At 61.2% G+C, this 26,240-nt stretch overlaps 1 protein-coding gene across 1 annotated transcript; it reads right to left on the bottom strand.

The window, feature by feature from the left end:
- Positions 1-754: 754 nt before the first annotated feature.
- Positions 755-25,911, bottom strand: MAP3K12 (mitogen-activated protein kinase kinase kinase 12). Its single transcript, XM_072357959.1, is given in 19 exon segments — positions 755-862; positions 2,059-2,305; positions 4,135-4,205; positions 4,290-4,313; positions 4,315-4,424; positions 4,427-4,552; positions 4,555-4,742; positions 5,953-5,965; positions 5,968-6,089; positions 8,102-8,218; positions 12,457-12,566; positions 13,955-14,063; positions 16,126-16,284; positions 18,757-18,915; positions 20,233-20,424; positions 21,678-21,861; positions 24,916-25,009; positions 25,011-25,241; positions 25,860-25,911. Coding segments are annotated over 19 exon segments (2,361 nt in total). The 5' UTR covers positions 25,872-25,911; the 3' UTR covers positions 755-769.
- Positions 25,912-26,240: the final 329 nt, after the last annotated feature.

The following is a 26,240-nucleotide window of genomic DNA, read 5'->3' as shown; positions in this document are numbered from 1 at the left end:
CCCAGTTGCACCAGTAAGAAGCTGGTGCTGTTATCTGCCCCCCCCCCCCCCCCCTTTAAGCACCCCCCCTTTGGACACCCCCCTCTCCTTCCATTATAGGGCAGGGGTCCCTCTGTGCCCCCCCCTTTGCTGAGGAGGGGGTTGATGGTCAATCCAGCCCCATATGTTGCACCTGATGCTACTGCCCCCCCCCCCAGAGTGCTCCCAGTTGCACCAGTAAGGAGCTGGGGCTGTTATCTGCCCCCCCCACATCCCTCTTAATGGGGGGTTACCCCGCTGTGCCCCCCCCCAGTTGTGTCCCCCCTCCATCTCTCCCCATTCCCCCCCCCCCAAATTGGGATGCTTTACCCAGACAGGCCTCTGTGTTATCTGCCCCCCCCCCCCATCCCTCTTAATGGGGGGTTACCCCACTGTGCCCCCCAGCCCCAGTTGTGCCCATAGGCTGCCCTCCATCTCTCCCCATTTCCCCCCCCCCAAATTGGGATGCTTTACCCAGACAGGCCCATGGAATACAGCCCCCCCCCCCCCCCCCACTTTACAGTAGGTCCTACACAAACAACAAGGGGTTGGACCCCTCTTTTCCCCCCCCCCAACACACACACATCCCTCCCCCTCCCCCCCCCGGGACAAGAGACAGCACGGAGTTGTGTAGAGATTGATAAATATTTATATAAATATTTGGGGCTGTACAAGTGGGGGGGGGGGGGGGGGGACGGGAGGTGTGTGTGTGTGTGTGTGTGTGCGGGGGGGGGTTGGGGGGGGATGCAAGTCACAGGCCGGGGGGGGCTGTGGGCCGGGGGGGTCCCTCTGCGCTGCCCGAGTGGTCCAGTTCTGCACTGTCACAGTCAGAGTCCTCTGAGACCTGGGGGGGGAAGGATGGGGGGTCCCTCAGAGCCCCTCTAAGGACCCCCACCCCATAACTGCAAATGGGGGGGGTCTGTCAGAGTCCATCTAAGGACCCTCCCACCCCATAGCTGCAAATGGGGGGGTCCATCAGAGCCCCTCTAAGGACCCCCCCCATCCCATACTGCAAATGGGGGGGTCCTTCAGAGCCCCTCTAAGGACCCCCCCCCCACCCCATAACTGCAAATGGGGGGTCCCTCAGAGTCCATCTAAGGACACCCCCAACCAATAGCTGCAAATGGGGGGGTCCCTCAGAGCCCCTCTAGGGACCCCCCCCCACCCCATAGCTGCAAATGGGGGGGTCCTTCTGAGTCCATCTAAGGACCCCCCCCACCCCATAGCTGCAAATGGGGGGTCCCTCAGAGCCCCTCTAAGGACCCCCCCACCCCATAACTGCAAATGGGGGGGTCCCTCAGAGCCCATCTAAGGACCCCCCCACCCCATAGCTGCAAATGGGGGGGTCCCTCAGAGTCCATCTAAGGACCCCCCCACCCCATAGCTGCAAATGGGGGGGTCCTTCAGAGTCCATCTAAGGACCCCCACCCCATAACTGCAAATGGGGGGTCTCTCAACGTCCATCTAAGACCCCCCCACCCACAGCTGCAAATGGGGGGTCCCTCAGAGTCCCTTTAAAGACCCCCCCCACCCCACAGCGGCAAATGGGGGGGTCCTTCAGAGTCCATCTAAGGACCCCCACCCCATAGCTGCAAATATGGGGTCCATCCGAGCCCCTCTAAGGACCCCCCCCACCCCATAGCTGCAAATGGGAGTCCCTCATAGCCCCTCTAGGGACCCCCACCCCATAGCTGCAAATGGGGGGTCCCTCATAGCCCCTCTAAGGACCCACCCCACAGCTGCCAATGGGGGCTATGGGGGGTCCCACTCCCCTCTGATCCTTTCCTGGCGTCTCTCACCCCTTGAGGTTTTACTTTGGGGAGGGGGAGCTTATAGTGATGCCTTACCCAGTCAGGCCCATGGAACGCAGCCCCATACCGCCTCCTTCTGGGGGCTGCCATCTCTGCAGCCCCCTCCCCAGAAGCACCCACTGCTCGGAGCCCCCATATCATCCTCTTAGGGACCCCCTCCCCATAACCACGGTGCTATAGACCCCCCCCCTCCCATCCGCTTCAAGCCCAGGGCTGGGGCTCACACCACCTTAGGGCTGACCCCCCCGTGCCGACGACCCTCGTGGGGGGGGGCGGCGTCCATGGGGATCTCGGAGCCTTGTGAGAGCAAATCCTCGGAGCGATCGTCGGGCCGCTCGTCCGTGTTGGTGCTGCCCACGTCGGGGGTGGCGCTGTGGGACGGTTCGCTCGTGTGTCCCTCGTCGCCGTCACCGTCCGAGAAGTTCTCGGAGCTGAAGGTGGACAGGGACTGACGCTTGGTCATCCCGGGGGGCCACCTGGAAATGGGGGGGGGGGAGCAAAGGTGGGTGGTGGAACCAAACACACACATATAAACACCACAGCATCCAGCACTGCACACAGCACCCCCCGCAATAACTCATTATGGAGTGGGGGGTCTGAGCGCTCCTGATCCTATCATGGGGGGGTCTTAACGCTCATGGACCCCCCCCAGCACCCATAGAAACCCCCAGCAACCATAAACACCCCCAGCACCCACAGACCTCCCCAACAACCCAACCCCCCCCCAGGCTCTACAGACCCCCCCCAAGCACCCATAGAACCACCCAGCACCCACAGACCCCCCCCAGCACCCATAACACCCCCAGCACTCACAGACCCCCTCCCCTTCCCAAGCACCCACAAACCCCCCCAGCACCCACAGACCCCCCAGCACCTACAGACCCCCCCCAACACCCATAGACCCCCCAGCACCCATAGAACCTCTCCAGCACCCACAAACCCCCCCCCCCCCCAAGCACCCATAGACCCCCAGCACCCATAGTCCCCCCCTTTCCAAGCACCCACAGACCCCCCCAGCACTCATAGATCCCTCCCAGCACCATAGACCCCCAGCACTCACAGACCCCCCCACTTCCCAGGCACCCACAAACCCCCCCAGCACCCATAGACCCCCCCCCCAAGCACCCATAGACCCCCACAGCACCCACAGACCCCCAGCACCCATAGACCCCCCAGCACCCATACACCCTCCCCAGCACCCACAGACCCCCCAGCACCCATAGAACCCTCCAGCACCCACAGACCCCCCCCCCCCAAGCACCCATAGAACCCCCCCCCAGCACCCATAAACACCCCCAGCACCCACAGACCCCCCCCTCAAGCACCCATAGACCCCTCAGCACCCACAGCCCCCCCCCAGCACCCACAGACCCCCCCCAGCACCCATAGACCCTCCCTTCCCAAGCACCCACAGACCCTCCCAGCACCCATAGACCCCCCAGCACCCACAGACCCCCAGCACCCATAGACCCCCACAGCACCCACAGACCCCCCCCCAGCACCCACAGACCCCCAAGCACCCACAGACCCCCCCGCAGCACCCATAGACCCCCCCAGCACCCTCAGAACCCCCCCCAGCACTCATAGATCCCTCCCAGCACCCATAGACCCCCCCCCTTTCCAAGCACCCATTGACACCCCCAGCACCCATAAACACCCCCAGCACCCACAGATCCCCCCCCAAGTACCCATAGATCCCTCCCAGCACCCATAGACCCCCCCCAGCACCCATAGACCCCCCCAAGCACCCATAGACCCCCCCAGCACCCACAGACCCCCAGCACCCATAGACCCCCTCAGCACCCATAGTCCCCCCCTTTCAAGCACCCACAGACCCCTCAGCACCCACAGACCCCCACAGCACACAGAACCCCAGCACCCATAGAACCCCTCCAGCACCCACAGACCCCCCCCCAAGCACCCATAGACCCCCAGCACCCATAGACCCCCCAGCACCCACAGACCCCCCCCAGCACCCATAGACCCCCCCCAAGCACCCATAGAATCCCCAGCACCCATAGACCCCTCAGCGCCCACAGACCCTCCTAGCACCCATAGACCCCCCAGCACCCACAGACCCTCCTAGCACTCATAGACCCCCCCCAGCACCCATAGAACCCCCAGCACCCATGGTCCCCCCCCTCAAGCACCATATACCCCACCAGCACCCACAGACCCCCCCAAGCACCCACAGATCCCCAGCACCCATATATCCCCCAGCACCCACAGACCCTCCCCCCCATTCACAGACCCCCCCCCAGCACCCATATACCCCCCCAGCACCTCAGATCCCCCCAGCACCCACCTCTGCCGCAGCGGCAGCTCCACTTCACTGTCCACTTCTCCCTCCTCCTCCTCCGATGACACCCCCCGCTTCTGGGAGCACAGAGGAGGAAACTGGGGGGTCCCACAGCTGCTCCCCCCCCCTCTATATATCCCCCCCCCCGCCCCCCCACTCACCTGTCCCCGTGTCACGGCTGCCCGGGTACAGCATCGCTGCGGGGGTCAGATGCTGCCCGGCCCCCCCCTCGCCCCCCCGGGCAGCACCGCCGTCCCTCTCTCCATCCCCGGCTGTTGGGGGCTGCGCTGGGGGCTGCCCTGTGTTCCCACCGCCCCCCCGGACCCCACATCGGGTTCAACCACCGGGGGGGGCCCCGCAGCCTCCAAAGTGCCCCCCAGGAGGTCGGGGCCGGCGGTGGATGAGGGGGGGCCGGGCAGCCCTCGGGGGGTCCGGCTTCTGGGCCTGGTTCTCCGCAGCCCCCCCCTCGGGACCCCCCCCCTTTGCGGTGTCGTCCTTTGGCCCTTCGGCTGCGTCCAGGTGAGGGGGGGCCTTTGGGGCAGCCCGGAAGGGCGACTTGTGCCATGGCCGCATCCAGCTTCGGGAGCAGCACCTCCGGCTTCAGGATGTCGGGGCTGCGGGGGGACACGGAGACCCCAACTCCAGCACATGGGGGGAGACCCCAAATAGCCCCACAGCAATGGGGGCACCACAGAGACCCCAACACGGGGACCTAAAAGGACCAAGTGAACCCAGCTCACCAGACCCCCAACCCCAAGACCCACAGACCCCCCCAGCAACCATAGACCCCCCCCAGCACCCACAGACCCCCCCCATAGACCCCCAGCACACCTCCCCAGCACCCATAGACCCCCAGCACCCACAGACCCCCCAGCACCCATAGACCCCCCAGCACCCATAGACCCCCAGCACCCATAGACCCCCCAGCACCCACAGACCAGCACCCATAGACCCCCCAGCACCCACAGGCCCCCCCAGCACCCATAGACCCCCAGCACCCATAGACCCCCAGCACCCACAGACCCCCCCCAGCACCCATAGACCCCCCAGCACCCACAGACCCCCAGCACCCATTGACCCCCAGCACCCATAGACCCCCAGCACCCATAGACCAGCACCCATAGACGCCCCCAGCACCCACAGACCCCCCAAGCACCCATAGACCCCCAGCACCACAGACCACCACCCCAGCACCCACAGACCCCCCCCAAGACCCATAGACCCCCCAGCACCCATAGACCCCCCCCAACACCCATAAACCCTCAGCACCCACAGACCCCCCCATAGAGCCCAAGAACCCTCAGACCCCCAGCACCCATAGACCCCCCCTCCCAGCACCTATATAGCCCCATCACCACCCACAGACTCCCCCCTAGCACCCATAGACCCCAGCACCCACAGACCCCCCAGCACCCATAGACCCCCCAGCACCCACAGACCCCCCCCAGCACCCACAGACCCCCCAGCACCCATAGACCCCCAGCACCCATAGACCAGCACCCACAGACCCCCCCCAGCACCCACAGACCCCCCCCCCAGCACCCACAGACACCCCCAGCACCCACAGACCCCCAGCACCCATAGACCCCCCAGCACTCATAGACCCCTTAAGGCCTCCAGCCATAAGACCCCCCCTACACCCTTCTCCCCAAGGACCCCCATCCCCCATTGCTGGTCATTGCAACGCAGCCCTCCCCTCCCAAAGGCCCCCAACGCTCACATCCATCTCCTCATGCTGAACACCCCACACATCCGACACCCCTTAAATCCCCCCCAACCCCAAAACCTGCCCCCCACCCCCCCCACCCCAGGACCCCCCCTCACCGCTTGCTGTGGGTGAGAGCTTCTGGGGCACGTTGCGCTTCTTGATGAGGGTCTCCACTGCGTTCCCATGCAGCAGCCCCCGCGGCGCCCGAGGTTTGAACAGGCCGGGATAGCGCTTCTCCAGGGCCTGCTCCCGTCTGGATATGGGGTCACACATATGGGGTCACACATATGGGGTCACACATGGGGGGGCATCATTCCGCCCCAAGGGCAAACATGGGGTTGGGGTCACGGTTATGGGGTGGGGAAGGGTTTGAGGTGAGGTAGGGGTGGTTGTGGGGGTGGGATAAGGTTGGGTGTGGATGTGGGGTGGGTGTAGGGTTGGCCATGACCCCATATGGGGTGGGTGTAGGGTTGGCCATGACCATGGGATAGCCATAGGGTTGGCCATGACCCCATATGGGGTGGCCATAGGGTTGGCCATGACCATGGGATAGCCATAGGGTTGGCCATGACCATGGGGTGGCCATAGGGTTGGCCATGAGCCCATATGGGGTGGCCATAGGGTTGGCCATGACCATGGGGTGGGTGTAGGGTTGGCTGTGACCATGGGGTGGCCGTAGGGTTGGCCATGACCCCATATGGGGTGGCCATAGGGTTGGCCATGACCATGGGGTGGCCATAGGGTGGCCATAAGGTGGCCATGAATATGGGGTGGCTGTAGGGTTGGCCATGACCATGGGGTGGCCATAGGGTGGCCATGAATATGGGGTGGCTGTAGGGTTGGCCATGACCCCATATGGGATAGCCATAGGGTTGGTTGTGACCCCATATGGGGTGGGTGTAGGGTTGGCCATGACCATGGAGTGGCCATAGGGTTGGCCATGACTATGGGGTGGGTGTAGGGTTGGCCGTGACCATGGGGTGGCTATAGGGTTGGCCATGACCATGGGGTGGCCATAGGGTGGTCATGAATATGGGGTGGGTGTAGGGTTGGTCGTGACCCCATATGGGGTGGCCATAGGGTTGGCCGTGACCATGGGGTGGCCATAGGGTGGCCATGAATATGGGGTGGGTGTAGGGTTGGCCGTGACCATGGGATAGCCATAGGGTGGGCCATGACCCCATATGGGGTGGCCATAGAGTTGGCCATGACTATGGGGTGGGTATAGGGTTGGCCATGACCCCATATGGGGTGGCCATAGGGTTGGCCATGAACATGGGGTGGGTGTATGGTTGGCTGTGACCAGGGGGTGGCCATAGGGTTGGCCATGACCATGGGATAGCCATAGGGTGGGCCATGACCCCATATGGGGTGGGTGTAGGGTTGGCCATGACCATGGGGTGGCTGTAGGGTTGGCCATGACCCCATATGGGATAGCCATAGGGTTGGTCGTGACCCCATATGGGGTGGCCATAGGGTGGCCATAAGGTGGCCATGAATATGGGGTGGCCATAGGGTGGCCATGAATATGGGGTGGTTGTAGGGTTGGCCGTGACCCCATATGGGGTGGCCATAGGGTTGGCCATGACTATGGGGTGGGTGTAGGGTTGGCCATGACCATGGGGTAGCAATAGGGTTGGCCATGACCCCATATGGGGTGGCCATAGGGTTGGTCATGACCATGGGGTGGCCATAGGGTGGCCATGACTATGGGGTGGCTGTAGGGGCAGCCGTGACCCCATATGGGATAGCCATAGGGTTGGTCGTGACCCCATATGGGGTGGGTGTAGGGTTGGCCATGACCAAGGGGCAGCCATAGGGTTGGCCATGAGCCCATATGGGGTGGCCATAGGGTTGGCCATGAGCCCATATGGGGTGGCCATAGGGTTGGCCATGACCATGGAGTGGCCATAGGGTTGGCCATGACTATGGGGTGGGTGTAGGGTTGGCCGTGACCATGGGGTGGGTGTAGGGTTGGCCATGACTCCATATGGGGTGGCCATAGGGTGGCCATGAATATGGGGTGGCCGTAGGGTTGGTCGTGACCCCATATGGGGTGGCCATAGGGTTGGCCATGACCATGGGGTGGCCATAGACATAAGAATGGCCATTACTATGAGATGGAAATGGGGTGACTGTAGGGGCAGCCGTGACCATGGGGTGCACATAGGATTGGCCAAGGCCATGGGGCAGCCATGGGGCAGCCATAGGGCAGCCATGGGGCAGCTATGGGGCGGCCATGGGGCAGTTGTTGGTCCCTCTCACCGCAGCAGCTCCTTCTCCTTCAGCTCCAGCTGCAGCATCAGGGCGCTCAGCTCCATGTACAGGTTGTTGGCTCGCTCCAGTTTGCGCTCGTAGTGCTCCCGGATGTCCAGCGCGTGGCTGCACCGGGCGGGCACCACATGGAAACACATGGAACCACATGGAACCACATGGCATCCACCCCATAGAACCCTATGGCACCCCATAGAATCCACCCCATAGCATCCACCCCATTGAACTCCATGGCACCCCATAGGATCCACCCCATTGAACCCCATAGCATCCACCCCATGGCATCCACCCCATTGAATCCCATTGAACCCCATAGCATCCACCCCATTGAACCCCATGGCACCCCATGGCATCCACCCCATAGCATCCACCTCATTGAACCCCATTGAACCCCATAGCATCCACCCCATGGAACCCCATGGCACCCCATAGCATCCACCCCATTGAACCCCACGGAACCCCATAGCATCTACCCCATAGCATTCACCCCACTGAATCCCATGGCTCCCCATGGCATCCACCCCATTGAACCCTATGGCACCCCATAGCATCCACCCCATGGCATCCACCCCATTGAACCCCATAGCATCCACCCCATTGAACCCCATTGAACCCATGGCACCTCTTAGGATCCACCCCATAGCATCCAACCCATAGCATCCACTCCATTGAACCCCATTGAACCCCATAGCATCCACCACATTGAACCCCATGGAACCCCATGGCATCCATAGCATCCACCCTATAGCATCCACCCCGTTGAACCCCATAGCATCCACCCCATTGAACCCCATGGCATCCACCCCATTGAACCCATGGAACCCCATAGCATCCACCCCATTGAACCCCATAGCATCCACCCCATAGCATCCACCCCGTTGAACCCCATGGCACCCCATAGCATCCACCCCATTGAACCCCATGGCACCCCATGGCATCCATCCCATAGCATCCACCCCATTGAACCCTATGGCACCCCATAGCATCCACCCCGTTGAACCCCATGGCACCCCATAGCATCCACCCCATAGCATCCACCCCGTTGAACCCTATGGCACCCCATAGCATCCACCCCATGGCATCCACCCCATTGAACCCTATGGCATCCACCCCATAGCATCCACCTCATTGAACCCCATTGAACCCCATGGCATCCACCCCATGGAACCCCATGGCACCCCATAGCATCCACCCCATAGCATCCACCCCATGGCATCCACCTCATGGCATCCACCCCGTTGAACCCCATGGCACCCCATGGCATCCACCCCATAGCATCCACCCCATTGAACCCTATGGCACCCCATGGCATCCACCCCATTGAATCCCATTGAACCCCATAGCATCCACCCCATGGCATCCACCCCATTGAATCCCATTGAACCCCATAGCATCCACACCATTGAACCCCATGGCACCCCATAGCATCCACCCCATGGCACCCCATTGAACCCCATGGCATCCACCCCATGGCATCCACCCCATGGCACCCCATGGCATCCATCCCATAGCATCCACCCCATTGAACCCCATGGCACCCCATAGCATCCACCCTGTTGAACCCCACAGAACCCCATAGCATCTACCCCATAGCATCCGCCCCATTGAACCCCATGGCACCCCATAGCATCCACCCCATGGCACCCCATTGCATCCACCCCATAGCATCCACCCCATTGAACCCCATGGCACCCCATAGCATCCACCCTGTTGAACCCCACAGAACCCCATAGCATCTACCCCATAGCATCCGCCCCATTGAACCCCATGGCACCCCATAGCATCCACCCCATGGCACCCCATTGCATCCACCCCATAGCATCCACCCCATTGAACCCCATGTAACCCCATAGCATCCACCCCATGGCATCCACCCCGTTGAACCCCACGGAACCCCATAGCATCTACCCCATAGCATCCACCCCACTGAACCCTATGGCACCCCATAGCATCCGCCCCATTGAACCCCATGGCACCCCATAGCATCCACCCCATGGCACCCCATGGCATCCACCCCATTGAACCCCATGGCACCCCATAGCATCCACCCATGGCATCCACCCCATTGAACTCCATAGCATCCACCCCATAGCATCCACCCCGTTGAACCCCATGGCACCCCATAGCATCCACCCCATGGCATCCACCCCACTGAACCCCATGGCATCCACCCCATTGAACTCCATGGCACCCCATGGCATCCACCCCATAGCATCCACCCCATTGAACCCCATAGCATCCACCCCATTGAACCCCATGGCATCCACCCCATTGAACCCTATGGCACCCCATAGCATCCACCCCATGGCATCCACCCCATAGCATCCACCCCATTGAACACCATGGCACCCCATAGCATCCACACCATAGCATCCACCCCATGGCATCCACCCCGTTGAACCCCATGGCACCCCATAGCATCCCATAGCATCCGCCCCATAGCATCCACCCCATTGAACCCCATAGCATCCACCCCATGGCATCAACCCCATTGAACCCCATGGCACCCCATAGCATCCACCCCATGGCATCCACCCCATAGCATCCACCCATTGAACCCCATGGCACCACCATAGCATCCACCCCATGGCACCCCATAGCATCCACCCCATAGCATCCACCCCATAGCATCCACCCCATTGATCCCCATGGTACCCCATAGCATCCACCCCATGGCATCCACCCCATTGATCCCCATGGCACCCCATGGCATCTACCCCATAGCATCCACCACATTGAACCCCATGGCATCCACCCCATAGCATCTGCCCCATTGAACCCCATGGCACCCCATAGCATCCACCCCATGGCACCCCATGGTACCCCATAGCATCCACCCCATAGCATCCACCCCATGGCATCCACCCCATTGAATCCCATTGAACCCCATAGCATCCACACCATTGAACCCCATAGCACCCCATAGCACCCACCCCATGGCACCCCATGGCATCCACCCCATGGCATCCACCCCATTGAACCCTATGGTACCCCATGGCATCCGCCTCATTGAACCCCATTGAACCCCATAGCATTCACCCCATAGCATCCACCCCATGGCACCCCATAGGATCCACCCCATTGAACCCCATGGCATCCACCCCATGACACCCACCCCATTGAACCCCATGGAACCCCATAGCATCCACCCCATTGAATCCCATTGAACCCCATAGCATCCACCCCATGGCATCCACCCCATTGAACCCTATGGCACCACCCCATGGCATCCACCCCATAGCATCCACCCCATTGAACCCCATTGAACCCCATAGCATCCACCTCATTGAATCCCATGGCACCCCATGGCATCCACCCCATAGCATCTACCCCATTGAACACCATGGCACCCCATGGCATCCACCCCATAGCATCCACCCCATTGAACCCCATGGCACCCCATGGCATCTACCCCATAGCATCCACCCCATTGAACCCCATGGCATCCACCCCATAGCATCCACCCCATAGCATCCACCCCATTGATCCCCATGGTACCCCATAGCATCCACCCCATGGCATCCACCCCATTGATCCCCATGGCACCCCATGGCATCTACCCCATAGCATCCACCCCATTGAACCCCATGGCATCCACCCCATAGCATCCACCCCATTGAACCCCATAGCATCCACCCCATAGCATCCACCCCATTGAACCCCATGGCACCCCATAGCATCCACCTCATAGCATCCACCCCATTGAACCCCATGGAACCCCATGGCATCCACCCCGTTGAACCCCATGGCATCCACCCCATAGCATCCACTCCATTGAACCCCATGGCACCCCATAGCATCTGCCCCATTGAACCCCATGGCACCCCATAGCATCCACCCCATGGCATCCAACCCATAGCATCCACCCCATTGAACCCTATGGCACCCCATAGCATCCATCCCATAGCATCCACCCCATTGAACCCCACTGAACCCCATAGCATCCATCCCATAGCATCCACCCCATTGAACCCCATGGCACCCCATGGCATCCACCCCATAGCATCCACCCCATTGAACCCCACTGAACCCCATAGCATCCACCCCATAGCATCCACCTCATTGAACCCCATTGAACCCCATGGCACCCCATAGCATCCACCCCATAGCATCCACCCCATTGAACCCCATGTCACCCCATAGCATCCACCCCATGTCACCCTGCAGTGCCCATCACCCCCTCATGGGCTCCCATTATGCCCCAACACCCTCCAAACCCGGACCCCCCCCATCTCCACGTCCCCATTACTCCCCATGTCCCCATATCCCCCCACCCTCCTGCCCCTACGACCCCCCCCCCCATAGCAGCCCCCCACCCCATAGCAGCCCCCATCTCCCCCCCTCACCGCAGCTCCTCCCGCCTCCTATTGATCAGCTCCTCCTCCAGCCGGTGCAGACACGTCCCCTCCGACTTGATCTTCTCAAAGTGCAGCTTCACCTCCTCGCGCCACTCGGCCTGAAGCAGCGATGGACTGGGATGGACTGGGGTGTACTGGGATGGACTGGGATGGACTGGGATGTACTGGGATGGACTGGGATGGACTGGGATGGACTGGGATATACTGGGGTGTACTGGGATGCACTGGGATGTACTGGGATGTACTGGGGTGTACTGGGGTGTACTGGGATGGACTGGGATGCACTGGGATGCACTGGGATGGACTGGGATGCACTGGGATGTACTGGGATGTACTGGGATATACTGGGATGGACTGGGATGCACTGGGATGCACTGGGATGGACTGGGATGCACTGGGATGTACTGGGATATACTGGGATGTACTGGGATGTACTGGGGTGTACTGGGATGTACTGGGATGTACTGGGATATACTGGGATGTACTGGGATGTACTGGGGTGTACTGGGATGTACTGGGATGTACTGGGATGCACTGGGATGTACTGGGATGTACTGGGATGTACTGGGATGCACTGGGATGTACTGGGGTGTACTGGGATGTACTGGGGTGCACTGGGATGTACTGGGATGTACTGGGGTGTACTGGGATGCACTGGGATGTACTGGGATATACTGGGATGGACTGGGATGTACTGGGATGTACTGGGATGCACTGGGATGTACTGGGATATACTGGGATGGACTGGGATGTACTGGGATGTACTGGGATGTACTGGGATGTACTGGGATGGACTGGGATGGACTGGGGTGTACTGGGATGTACTGGGATGGACTGGGATGGACTGGGGTGTAGGGATGTACTGGGGTGTACTGGGATGTACTGGGATATACTGGGGTGTACTGGGATGTACTGGGGTGTACTGGGGTGTACTGGGATGTACTGGGATGGACTGGGATGTACTGGGGTGTACTGGGATGGACTGGGGTGTACTGGGGTGTACTGGGATGTACTGGGATGGACTGGGGTGCACTGGGATGCACTGGGATATACTGGGATGCACTGGGATATACTGGTCCCCATTGAGCTGGGTGCCCCCATGGATTGAGCTGGGTGTCCCTATAGATCCCAGTATCCCCATAAAGCTGGGTATCCCCATGGATCCTGGTGTCCCCATAAAGCTGGGTGTCCCCATGGATCGAGCTGGGTGTCCCCATAGATCCCGGTGACCCCATAGAGCTGGGTGTCCCCTGATGGGTGTCCCCATAGAGCTGGGTGCCCCCATAGATCCTGGTGTCCCCATAGATCCCGGTATCCCCATAAAGCTGGGTATCCCCATGGATCCTGGTGTCCCCATAGAGCTCGGTGTCCCCTGATGTCCCCATAGATCCCGGTGTCCCCTCATGTCCCCATAGATCCTGGTATCCCCATAGATCCCGGTGTCCCCATAGATCCCGGTGTCCCCATGTGCTGTGGGGTCGGGTACCTGGGATTTGAAGTAGGTCTCCTGTGGGGTGGACAGGACGTCGGCGGAGGCGATATCGAGGTGCAGCAGGATCTGCCGGAAGGACGGCCGGTTCCGGGGTTTGCTGTTCCTATGGGGTGGGGGCAGCACGGAGCTGTGGGGTGGGGGGGCTTCGGGGGGACCGCGGGGGGGGAACAGCACCCAATGGCACAGGGCGGCCATGGGGCGTCCCATAAACTACAGGACAGATGGGGGGGTCCCTGTGATGGGGTAACCCGCAATAGGGGGAGAGTGGGACGGCTCTCATGGGGGTCCCTAAGGTGGGGGTCCATGGTGGGGGTATATGGTGGGGGGTCCCTAAGGTGGGGGTCTCTAAGGTGGGGGTCCTTAAGGTGGGGGTCCATGGTGGGGGTCCATGGTGGGGGTCCCTAAGGTGGGGGTATATGGTGGGGGTCCATGTTGGGGTTCTTAAGGTGGGGGTCCCTAAGGTGGGGGTCCATGGTGGGGATCCCTATGGTGGGGGGGTCCATGGTGGGTGTATATGGTGGGGGTCCTTAAGGTGGGGGTCCATGGTGGGGGTCCCTAAGGTGGGGGGGTCCATGGTGGGGGTCCTTAAGGTGGGGGTATATGGTGGGGGTCCTTAAGGTGGGGGTATATGGTGGGGGTCCCTAAGGTGGGGGTCCATGGTGAGGGTCCCTAAGGTGGGGGGATCCATAGTGAGGGTCCATGGTGGGGGTCCCTAAGGTGGGGGTCCATGGTGGGGGTCCTTAAGGTGGGGGTCCCTAAGGTGGGGGTCCCTAAGGTGGGGGTATATGGTGGGGGTCCATGGTGGGGGTCCATGGTGAGGGTCCCTAAGGTGGGGGTCCATGGTGGGGGTCCCTAAGGTGGGGGTCCCTAAGATGGGGGTATATGGTAAAGGTCATTAAGGTAGGGGATCCATGGTGGGGGATCCATGGTGGGGGTCCTTAAGGTGGGGGTATATGGTGGGGGTCCCTAAGGTGGGGGTCTCTAAGGTGGGGGTCCATGGTGGGGGTCCTTAAGGTGGGGGGGTCCCTAAGGTGGGGGGTTAGGGTTAGGGTCCATGGTGGGGGTCCTTAAGGTGGGGGGTCCATCGTGAGGATCCATGATGGGGGTCCCTAAGGTGGGGGTATATGGTGGGGGTCCATGGTGGGGGTCCTTAAGGTGGAGGTCCATGGTGGCGGTCCATGGTGAGGGTCCTTAAGTGGGGGTCCTTAAAGTGGGGGGGTCCATGGTGAGGATCCATGGTGAGGGTCCCTAAGGTGGGGGTATATGGTGAGGGTCAGTTGTGGGGGTCCTTAAGGTGGGGGCCCTTAAGGTGGGGGTCCATGGTGGGGGTCCATAAGGTGGGGGTCCATGGTGGGGGTCCTTAAGGTGGGGGCCCTTAAGGTGGGGGGGTCCATGGTGGGGGTCCTTAAGGTGGGGGTCACTAAGGTGGGGGTCCATGGTGGTGGTCCATGGTGGGTGTTTCTAAGGTGGGGGTCCATGGTGGGGGTACATGGTGGGGGTCCTTAAGGTGGGGGTCCATGGTGAGGGTCCATGGTGGGTGTTTCTAAGGTGGGGGTCCATGGTGGGGGTACATGGTGGGGGTCCTTAAGGTGGGGGTCCATGGTGAGGGTCCATGGTGGGGGTCCTTAAGGTGGGGGTATATGGTGGGGGTCCCTAAGGTGGGGGTCTCTAAGGTGGGGGTCCATGGTGGGGGTCACTAAGGTGGGGGTCCATGGTGGGGGTCCATGGTGGGGGTCCTTAAAGTGGGGGGGTCCATGGTGAGGATCCATGGTGAGGGTCCCTAAGGTGAGGGTCCCTAAGGTGGGGGTATATGGTGGGGGTCCCTAAGGTGGGGGTCTCTAAGGTGGGGGTCCATGGTGGGGGTTTCTAAGGTGGGGGCCCTTAAGGTGGGGGTCCCTAAGGTGGGGGTCCATGGTGGGGGTCCTTAAGGTGGGGGGGTCCATGGTGGGGATCCATGGTGGGGGTCCTTAAGGTGGGGGTCCATGGTGGGGGTCCCTGTGTTAGGATCCCCCCACCCAAAGGCAGAGGTGCTCCCATTGGGTGCCACTATGCGGTGTGCCCATGGTGTGGCCCTATGGCATGTCCTCATAGTGTGTCCCCACATTATATCCCCCCCCCCCGTGCCCCCCACACCCCACAGCGCTGCTCCCCCCCCCATAACTCACCAGCATTGCCGCAGCAGCACCTTGAATCCATCGGGGCAGCCGGAGGGGACGGGCAGGTGGAGGCTGTTGCTGCCCACCCCCCAAATGATGGCGGAGGAATCCACGTCCTTGTAGGGGATCTCACCCGTCAGCAGCTCCCACAGCACCACCCCGAAGGACCTGAGTGCAGCGTCACCCATGGGCGCCCCCGGCCCCATTGTCCCCATCACCTGTGCCCAAGTGCCCCCCGTTCCTCCTTAACGCCCCTAATAAGTCCCTGCAGCGTCACCCTGTGCCCCCATCCCCATTCACCTCCCTGTGTTCCCCCCCAGCTCCTATTGCCCCTATTAGTCCCAGTGCTGCTGTGCACCCCAATGTCCCTGCTGTCCCCAATGTCCCCATTGTCCCCAATGTCCCCCAATGTCCCCACTGTCCCCCACTGTCCCCAATGTCCCCGCTGTCCCCAATGTCCCTGCTGTCCCCAATGTCCCCCCTGTCCCCAATGTCCCTGCTGTCCCCAATGCCCCCCGCTGTCCCTGATGTTCCTGCTGCCCCCAATGTCCCCACTGTCCCCCACTGTCCCCAATATCCCTGCTGTCCCCAATATCTCTGCTGTCCCCAATGTCCTCCGCTGTCCCCAATGTCCCTCACTGTCCCCACTGTCCCCACTATCCCCCATGTCCCCGCTGTCCCAGTGTCCCCCATGTCCCCGCTATCCCCATTGTCCCCAATGTCCCCAATGTCCCTGCTATTCCCAATGTCCCCAATGCCCCCCACTGTCCCCAATACCCCCGCTGTCCCCAATGTCCCTGATGTCCCCACGGTCCCCAATGTCCCTGCTGTCCCCACTGTCCCCTACGGTCCCCAATGTCCCTGCTGTCCCTACTGTCCCTCACTGTCCCCAATGTCCCCAATGTCCCTGCTGTCCCCAATGTCCCCTGCTATTCCCAATGTCCCTCACTGTCCCCCACTGTCCCCAATGTCCCTCACTACCCCCAATGCCCCCACTGTCCCCAATGTCCCCACGGTCCCCAATGTCCCTGCTGTCCCCACTATCCCTCACTGTCCCCAATGTTCCCTGCTGTCCCCACTGTCCCTGCTGTCCCTGCTGTCCCCCACTGTCCCCCACTGTCCCCACTGTCCCCAATGTCCCCAATGTCCCCCACTATCCCCAATGTCCCCAATGTCCCTCGCTGTCCCTAATGTCCCTGCTGTCCCCACTGTCCCCAGTGTCCCCAATGCCCCCCACTGTCCCCAGTGTCCCCGCTGTCCCCAATGTCCCTGCTGTCCCTGGTGTCCACACTGTCCGCACTGTCCCCACTGTCCCCGCTGTCCCTGCTGTCCCCACTGTCCCCAATGTCCCCGCTGTCCCCAATGCCCCCTGCTGTCCCTGCTGTCCCTGTTGTCCCCAATGTCCCCCACTATCCCCAATGTCCCCAATGTCCCCCACTGTCCCCAATGCCCCCCCCGTCCCTAATGTCCCTGGTGTCTCCACTGTCCCCAATGCCCCCCACTGTCCCCAATGTCCCCTGCTGTCCCCGCTATCCCCACTGTCCCCAATGTCCCCACTGTTCCCCGCTGTCCCCAATGTCCCTGATGTCCCCATGGTCCCCAATGTCCCTGCTGTCCCCAATGTTCCCCGCTGTCCCCAATGTCCCCAATATCCCTGCTGTCCCCAATGTCCCTGATGTCCCCATGGTCCCCAATGTCCCTGCTGTCCCCAGTGTTCCCCGCTGTCCCCAATGTCCCCAATATCCCCGCTGTCCCCAATGTCCCCCGCTGTCCCCAATGTCCCTCACTGTCCCCACTGTCCCCACTATCCCCAATGTCTCCACTGTCCCCAATGTCCCCCGCTATCCCCATTGTCCCCAATGTCCCCAATGTCCCTAATGCCCCTACTGTCCCCAATGTCCCCCACCGTCCCCAATGTCCCCACTGTCCCCACTGTCCCTCACTGTCCCCAATGTCCCCTGCTGTCCCTAATGTCCCTGGTGTCCACACTGTCCCCAATGTCCCCAATGTCCCTGCCGTCCCCAATGCCCCCTCTGTCCCCAGTGTCCCCTGCTGTCCCCACTGTCCCCGCTGTCCCCAATGCCCCCGCTGTCCCCAATGTCCCTGATGTCCCCACGGTCCCCAATGTCCCTGCTGTCCCTACTGTCCCTCACTGTCCCCAATGTCCCCAATGTCCCTGCTGTCCCCAATGTCCCCTGCTATTCCCAATGTCCCTCACTGTCCCCCACTGTCCCCAATGTCCCCCACTACCCCCAATGTCCCCAATGTCCCCCACTGTCCCCAATGTCCCTGATGTCCCCATGGTCCCCAATGTCCCCCACTGTCCCCACTGTCCCCACTATCCCCAATGTCCCCACTGTCCCCAATGTCCCCCGCTATTCCCAATGTCCCCGCTGTCCCCACTGTCCCCAATGTCCCTCACTGTCCCCGCTGTCCCCACTATCCCCAGTGTCCCCACTGTCCCCAATGTCCTCAATGTCCCCAATGTCCCCCACTCTCCCCAATGCCCCCCCTGTCCCCAGTGTCCCTGGTGTCCCCGCTGTCCCCAATGCCCCCCACTGTCCCCAATGTCCCCAATGCCCCCCGCTGTCCCCGCTATCCCCACTGTCCCTGCTGTCCCCGCTGTCCCCATGCCCTCACCAGATGTCGACCTTCTCGGAGACGGGCTCATTGCGAATGACCTCAGGTGCCATCCAGGCCACGGTGCCAGCGAAGGACATCTTGGTGCTCTTGTCAATGAGCTCCTTGGAGGTGCCGAAGTCGGAGATCTTCACCACGTCGTCGTAAGTGATGAGCATGCTGGGGAGCGGGCGCTCAGCACCGCAGGGACGGCAGCACCGCGGGCACGTCCCATGGGGGCACACACAAGTGTGGGGACACCACGGCACCACCATGGTGTCGTATGGACATCATCGTGGGCATGGAACCATCGGGGACAAGGCATTGTCATGGCACTGCCACTGCTGTGGCGTTGGGCAACGTTATGGACACATGGCACCACCATGGATATGGCATCACCATGGATATGGCACCCATGGCATCACCATGGAAATGGCATCACCATGGACATGGCATCGCTATGGACATGGCACCCATGGCATCACCATGGACACAGCATCACCATGGACATGGCACCACCATGGATATGGCATTACAATGGATATGGCATCACCATGGATATGGCACCACCATGGATATGGCACCACTATGGACATGGCACTACCATGGATATGGCACCACCATGGACATGGCACCACTATGGATATGGCACCACCATGGATATGGCATCACTATGGATATGGCATCACCATGGACATGGCACCACCATGGACATGGATATGGCATCACTATGGATATGGCACCACTATGGATATGGCACCACCATGGACATGGCATCACTATGGATATGGCACCACCATGGACATGGCATCACTATGGATATGACACCACAATGGATATGGCACCACCATGGACATGGCACCACCATGGATATGGCATTACAATGGACATGGCACCCATGGCACTAACATGGATATGGCACCACCATGGACATGGCACCACTATGGATATGGCATCACTATGGACATGGCACCACTATGGACATGGCACCACTATGGACATGGCACCACCATGGATATGGCACCACCATGGATATGGCATTACAATGGACATGGCATCACCATGGATATGGCATCGCTATGGACATGGCACCCATGGCACCACCATGGACACAGCATCACCATGGATATGGCACCACCATGGATATGGCATCACCATGGATATGGCATCACCATGGATATGGCACTACCATGGATATGGCACCACTATGGATATGGCACCACTATGGACATGGCATCACCATGGATATGGCATCACCATGGATATGGCATTACAATAGACATGGCACCCATGGCACCACCATGGACACAGCATCACCATGGATATGGCACCACCATGGCACATGGATATGGCATCACTATGGATATGGCATCACTATGGACATGGCACCACCATGGGCAGGGAATCCTTGTGGATCTCACGGCTACGGCACCACCATGGTCCCACCAACCCCCACCCAGCACCCATAGGTGCTCGCTGAGCCCCATCCCCGCTCACTTGGGTGACTTGAGGTCCCGGTGGATGATCTTGTGGAGGTGCAGGTAGTTCATGCCGCCGGCGATGCCCATGGACCAATCCACCAGCAGAGAAGGGGTGACCTTCCTGCCGGCACGCAGCACCTCGTACAGCTGACCCTGGGCGCAGAACTCCATGATGATGCAGTAACAAGGTGCCTGGGTGCACACACCCCTGCTGGCACAGGGCACGGTCAGCACAGCACCCACTATTGCCATGGGGGCACCTGGCTGCATCCAGCGCCTATGGGTGCTGGATTGGGGCACCCACCTCCATCCCAGCACCCACTATTGCCATGGGGGCACCTGTGGGTGCTGGATTGGGGCACCCAGCTCCATCCCAGCACCCACTATTGCCATGGGGGCACCTGTGGGTGCTGGATTGGGGCACCCACCTCCATCCCAGCACCCACTATTGCCATGGGGGCACCTGTGGGTGCTGGATTGGGGCACCCACCTCCATCCCAGCACCCACTATTGCCATGGGGGCACCTGGCTGCACCCAGAGCCTATGGGTGCTGGATTGGGGCACCCACCTCCATCCCAGCACCCACTATTGCCATGGGGGCACCTGTGGGTGCTGGATTGGGGCACCCACCTCCATCCCAGCACCCACTATTGCCATGGGGGCACCTGTGGGTGCTGGACTGGGGCACCCAGCTCCATCCCAGCACCCACTATTGCCATGGGGGCACCTGGCTGCACCCAGAGCCTATGGGTGCTGGATTGGGGCACCCAGCTCCATCCCAGCACCCACTATTGCCATAGGGGCACCTGGCTGCACCCAGTGCCTATGGGTGCTGGATTGGGGCACCCAGCTCCATCCCAGCACCCACTATTGCCATAGGGGCACCTGGCTGCACCCAGAGCCTATGGGTGCTGGATTGGGGCACCCACCTGCAGCCCATCACCCATCAGCACCGTGCACCCCTTTATATCCCCCCCTTCTCCCCATCCCCAGTGCCACCCATAGGAGCTGCCCCCCTGTCTGTGCCCCCAAGAAGCCATACCCCTGCTCAGCCCATGCTGTGTCCATGCCCACGTCCACAATGCTCTCCATGCCATGTCCATGCCATGCCATGCCCCCATGCCACATCCACGCTGCTCTGCATGCCCACGCCGTCTCCATGCAACGTTCCATGCCGCATCCCTCATGCTGCATGCCCCACATCACAGCCATACCCACCCCATATCCATACCCACCCCATATCCATACCCACCCCATATCCATACCTACCCCATGTCCATACCCACCCCATATCCATACCTACCCCATGTCCATACCCATCCCATGTCCATACCCACCCCATGTCCATACCCACCCCATGTCCATACCCACATCTCCCACCCCACTGCCCCTGCCCCATATGATGCCCATCCATCCTCCCACCCCACAGAGCGCCCACCCCGCTCCCCATCCCCGCTCACTTGAAGGTGATGATGTTGGGGTGTTTCAGCTTGCGCAGGTGTTTGATGTCGGTCTCCTTCAGGTCTCTCACCTTTTTCACCGCCACCTCCTCGCCGTGGAAGCGGCCCAGGAACACGGCGCCCTGTGCTCCGCTGCCCACCCACTGCAGGTCCAGGATCTCCTCGAACGGCACCTCCCAGGGGTCTGCGGGCACCTCCACTGCTCCGCAAAGCCCCCTCCCCACTGCGCTCCCCACAGCCCCGCTGCACCCTCGTTGCAACCCCAACCCCGCTGCATCCCTATTGCATCCCCACCGCACCCTTATTGCAACCCCGCTGCATCCCCGCTGCAACCCCAACCTCCCTGCACCCTCATTGCATCCCTACTGCAGCCCCAACCCCATTGCATCCATCCAACCCCACTGAGTCCCTATTGCAACCCCACTGCATCCCTATTGCAACCACAACCCCATTGCATCCATCCAACCCCACTGCAACCCCAACCCCACTGCATTCACCCAACCCCACTGCATCCTCACTGCAACCCCAACCCCAATGCACCCTTATCACAACCCCACTGCATCCCCCCTGTACCCTCAATGCAACCCCATTGCATCCCCACTTCAACCCCAACCCCACTGCACCCTTATCGCAACCCCACTGCATCCCCGCTGCAACCCCAACCTCACTGCACCCTCATTGCATCCCTACTGCAACCCCAACCCCATTGCATTCATCCAACCCCACTGCATGCCTATTGCAACCCCAACCCTCCTGCACCCTCATTGCAACCCCACTGCATCCCCCCTGCACACTCAATGCAACCCTACTGCAACTCCAACCCCACTGCATGCTCCCAACCCCAATGCATCCCTATTGCAACCCCAAACCCAATGCATCCTCCCAACCCCATTGCATCCATCCAACCCCACTGAGTCCCTATTGCAACCCCAACCCCATTGCATCCATCCAACCCCACTGTGTCCTCATTGCAACCCCAATGCATCCCTATTGCAACCCCAACCCCACTGCATGCTTATTGCAACCCCAAACCCAATGCATCCTCCCAACCCACTGTATCCCTACTGCAACCCCAACCTCCCTGCATCCCCCCTGCACCCTCAATGCAACCCCACTGCAACCCCAACAACACTGAACCCACCCAACCCCACTGCATCCCTATTGCAACCCCAACCCCACTGCATCCACCCAACCCCAATGCATCCCCACTGCAACCCCAACCCCACTGCATCCCTATTGCATCCCCATCGCACCCTTATTGCAACCCCGCTGCATCCCCACTGCAACCCCAACCTCCCTGCACCCTCATTGCATCCCTACTGCAGCCCCAACCCCATTGCATCCATCCAACCCCACTGCATCCTCATTGCAACCCCAATGCATCCCTATTGCAACCCCAACCCCACTGCATGCTTATTGCAACCCCAAACCCAATGCATCCTCCCAACCCCACTACATCCCTACTGCAACCCCAACCTCCCTGCATCCCCCCTGCACCCTCAATGCAACCCCACTGCAACCCCAACCCCACTGAACCCATCCAACCCCACTGCATCCCTATTGCAACCCCAACCCCATTGCATCCTCCCAACCCCACTGCAGCCCGAACCCCACTGCATCCACCCAACCCCACTGCATCCCCACTGCAACCCCAACCCCACTGCATCCCTATTGCAACCCCAACCTCACTGCACCCTTATCGCAACCCCACTGCATCCCCCCTGCACCCTCAATGCAACCCTACTGCAACCCCAACCCCACTGCATGCTCCCAACCCCAATGCATCCCTATTGCAACCCCAAACCCAATGCATCCTCCCAACCCCAATGCATCTCCATTGCAACCCCAACCTCACTGCATGCTCCCAACCCCAATGCATCCCCGCTGCAACCCCAACCTCATTGCATCCCTATTGCAGCCCCAATCCCGCTGCATCCTCCCAACCCCAATGCATCCCTACTGCAACCCCAACCCCACTGCATGCTCCCAACCCCAATGCATCCCTATTGCAACCAGAAACCCAATGCATCCTCCCAACCCACTACATCCCTACTGCAACCCCAACCTCCCTGCATCCCCCCTGCACCCTCAATGCAACCCCACTGCAACCCCAACCCCACTGCATCCCTACTGCAACCCCAACCTCCCTGCACCCTCAATGCAACCCCATTGCAACCCCAACCCCATTGCATCCTCCCAACCCCACTGCATCTCCATTGCAACCCCAACCCCATTGCATCCTCCCAACCCCACTGCATCCCTATTGCAACCCCAACCTCACTGCACCCTTATCGCAACCCCACTGCATCCCCCCTGTACCCTCAATGCAACCCCACTGCAACCCCAACCCCACTGCATGCTCCCAACCCCAATGCATCCTCCCAACCCCAATGCATCCCCGCTGCAACCCCAACCTCACTGCATCCCTATTGCAGCCCCAATCCCACTGCACCCTCATTGCAACCCCATTGCATCCCCACTGCAACCCCAACCTCACTGCACCCTCATTGCAACCGCACTGCATCCTCCCAACCCCACTGCATCCCCACTGCAATCCCAACCCCATTGCATCCTCCCAACCCCACTACATCCCTACTGCAACCCCAACCTCCCTGCATCCCCCCTGCACCCTCAATGCAACCCCACTGCAACCCCAACCCCACTGCATCCCTATTGCAACCCCAACCTCCCTGCACCCTCAATGCAACCCCATTGCAACCCCAACCCCATTGCATCCTCCCAACCCCACTGCAACCCCAACCCCACTGCATCCCTATTGCAACCCCAAACCCAATGCATCCTCCCAACCCCAATGCATCTCCATTGTAACCCCAACTTCACTGCATGCTCCCAACCCCAATGCATTCCTATTGCAACCCCAACCCCACTGCACCCTTATCGCAACCGCACTGCATCCTCCCAACCCCACTGCATCCCTATATATTAACCCCAACCCCATTGCATCCTCCCAACCCCACTGCAGCCCCAACCCCACTGCATCCACCCAACCCTCAATGCAACCCCACTGCAACCCCAACCCCACTGCATCCCTATTGCAACCCCAACCTCCCTGCACCCTCAATGCAACCCCATTGCAACCCCAACCCCATTGCATCCTCCCAACCCCTCTGCATCCCCATTGCAACCCCACCCCCACTGCACCTATATCACCGAATCCTCCCAGCCCCATAGCACCCCCTGACCCCCCCCCCACCCCGTGACCCCCCCATCTCCTCACCCTCTGCTGTGTGTTTGTGCTCGGCGCTGTAGGCCTTTCCAATCATACTCCAGACGGGTTTGAGGCACCCAAAGAGCCCCTCCAGGAACCCCCCCCGCCGCCTGGCACCGCAGATGGGCCCCTTCGGCCGCCAGCGGCCCCACAGCTCCAGGTTCAGCAGCTCGGGGGGGGCCGCGGCGGGGCCAGGCGTCGGGGGCAGCGGGGATGGGGGGGGGTCCTTCCCTTAGGGCGCACTGCGTCGGGGTCAGCTCCTGCTCCGGGGTCCCCTCCGAGGCCACCGCCAGCGACGGGGAGGGGGTCCGCGTCTCATGCAGGCAGGCCATGGCCTGGGGAGGGGGGCAGGGTGGGTGTGCAGCCCCCCCCCCCACCTCCTCACACCCACCTGGACCCCCCTGCAACCCCCATCCTTTGCATCCTTTGCACCTGCAGCCCCCCTGCATCCCCCTCCTTTGCATCCTTTGCATCCTTTGCATCCTTTGCATCCTTTGCATCCTTTGCATCCTTTGCATCCTTTGCATCCTTTGCATCCTTTGCACCTGCAGCCCCCCTGCATCCCCCTCCTTTGCATCCTTTGCATCCTTTGCATCCTTTGCATCCTTTGCATCCTTTGCATCCTTTGCACCTGCAGCCCCCCTGGCATGCACCTGCTCATCATCCTTCGCACCCACATGCACAGCCGGTTGCTCCTTGCACCTCTGTGCATGCATGCACAACCCTGCATGCACCCCCTGCATGCACCTCTGTGTGCACCTCCAGCACCCACATGCACACTGTGTGCAGCTGCACGCCCTGACACACACGTGTGCACCCACCTGCCCTGCTGTGCACAACCCCCTGCACTCCACGTGCAACCCGTTGCACCAGCGTGCACCTCCATGCACCTGCGCCTGCCTGCAACCCCTTGCATGCACCTGCAGCCCTGCACGTGCAACCCCTAATTGCACCTGCAGCCCCATAGCTGCGCGTGCATCCCATGCATGGGTGTGCAAAGCTGGGCACGAGGGGGAAACTGAGGCAGGGGGGGGGGCGTGTTGAGAGGGCTCCGCCCCCTTAATTTGGGGGGGGGGGGGGAGTTGCTATGGCAACAGCGCTGCTGGGAGATGAGCTCATCCCTAAATTTAAGCGGGGGGGGGGGGGGGTGAGTCACGGGGGGGGGGGGGCGGGGTTTCACCTCGGGGACCCCTGAAGGGGGGGGGGGGGGTCAGGGGGGGTCAGGAAGAGCCCCTCCCCCGACAGGTGCCCCCCCCCCCTCCCCCCCCCCCCCCCCCCCCGTGGGGCCATCGCGTCACGCGGTGACGTCATCGCAGCGCGGGGAGATGGAGATG

This window comes from Excalfactoria chinensis, chromosome 28 (assembly GCF_039878825.1).
Source record: "Excalfactoria chinensis isolate bCotChi1 chromosome 28, bCotChi1.hap2, whole genome shotgun sequence".
Classification (NCBI taxonomy): Eukaryota; Metazoa; Chordata; class Aves; order Galliformes; family Phasianidae; genus Excalfactoria; species Excalfactoria chinensis.
This window is presented reverse-complemented; position numbering and strand designations above follow the sequence as displayed.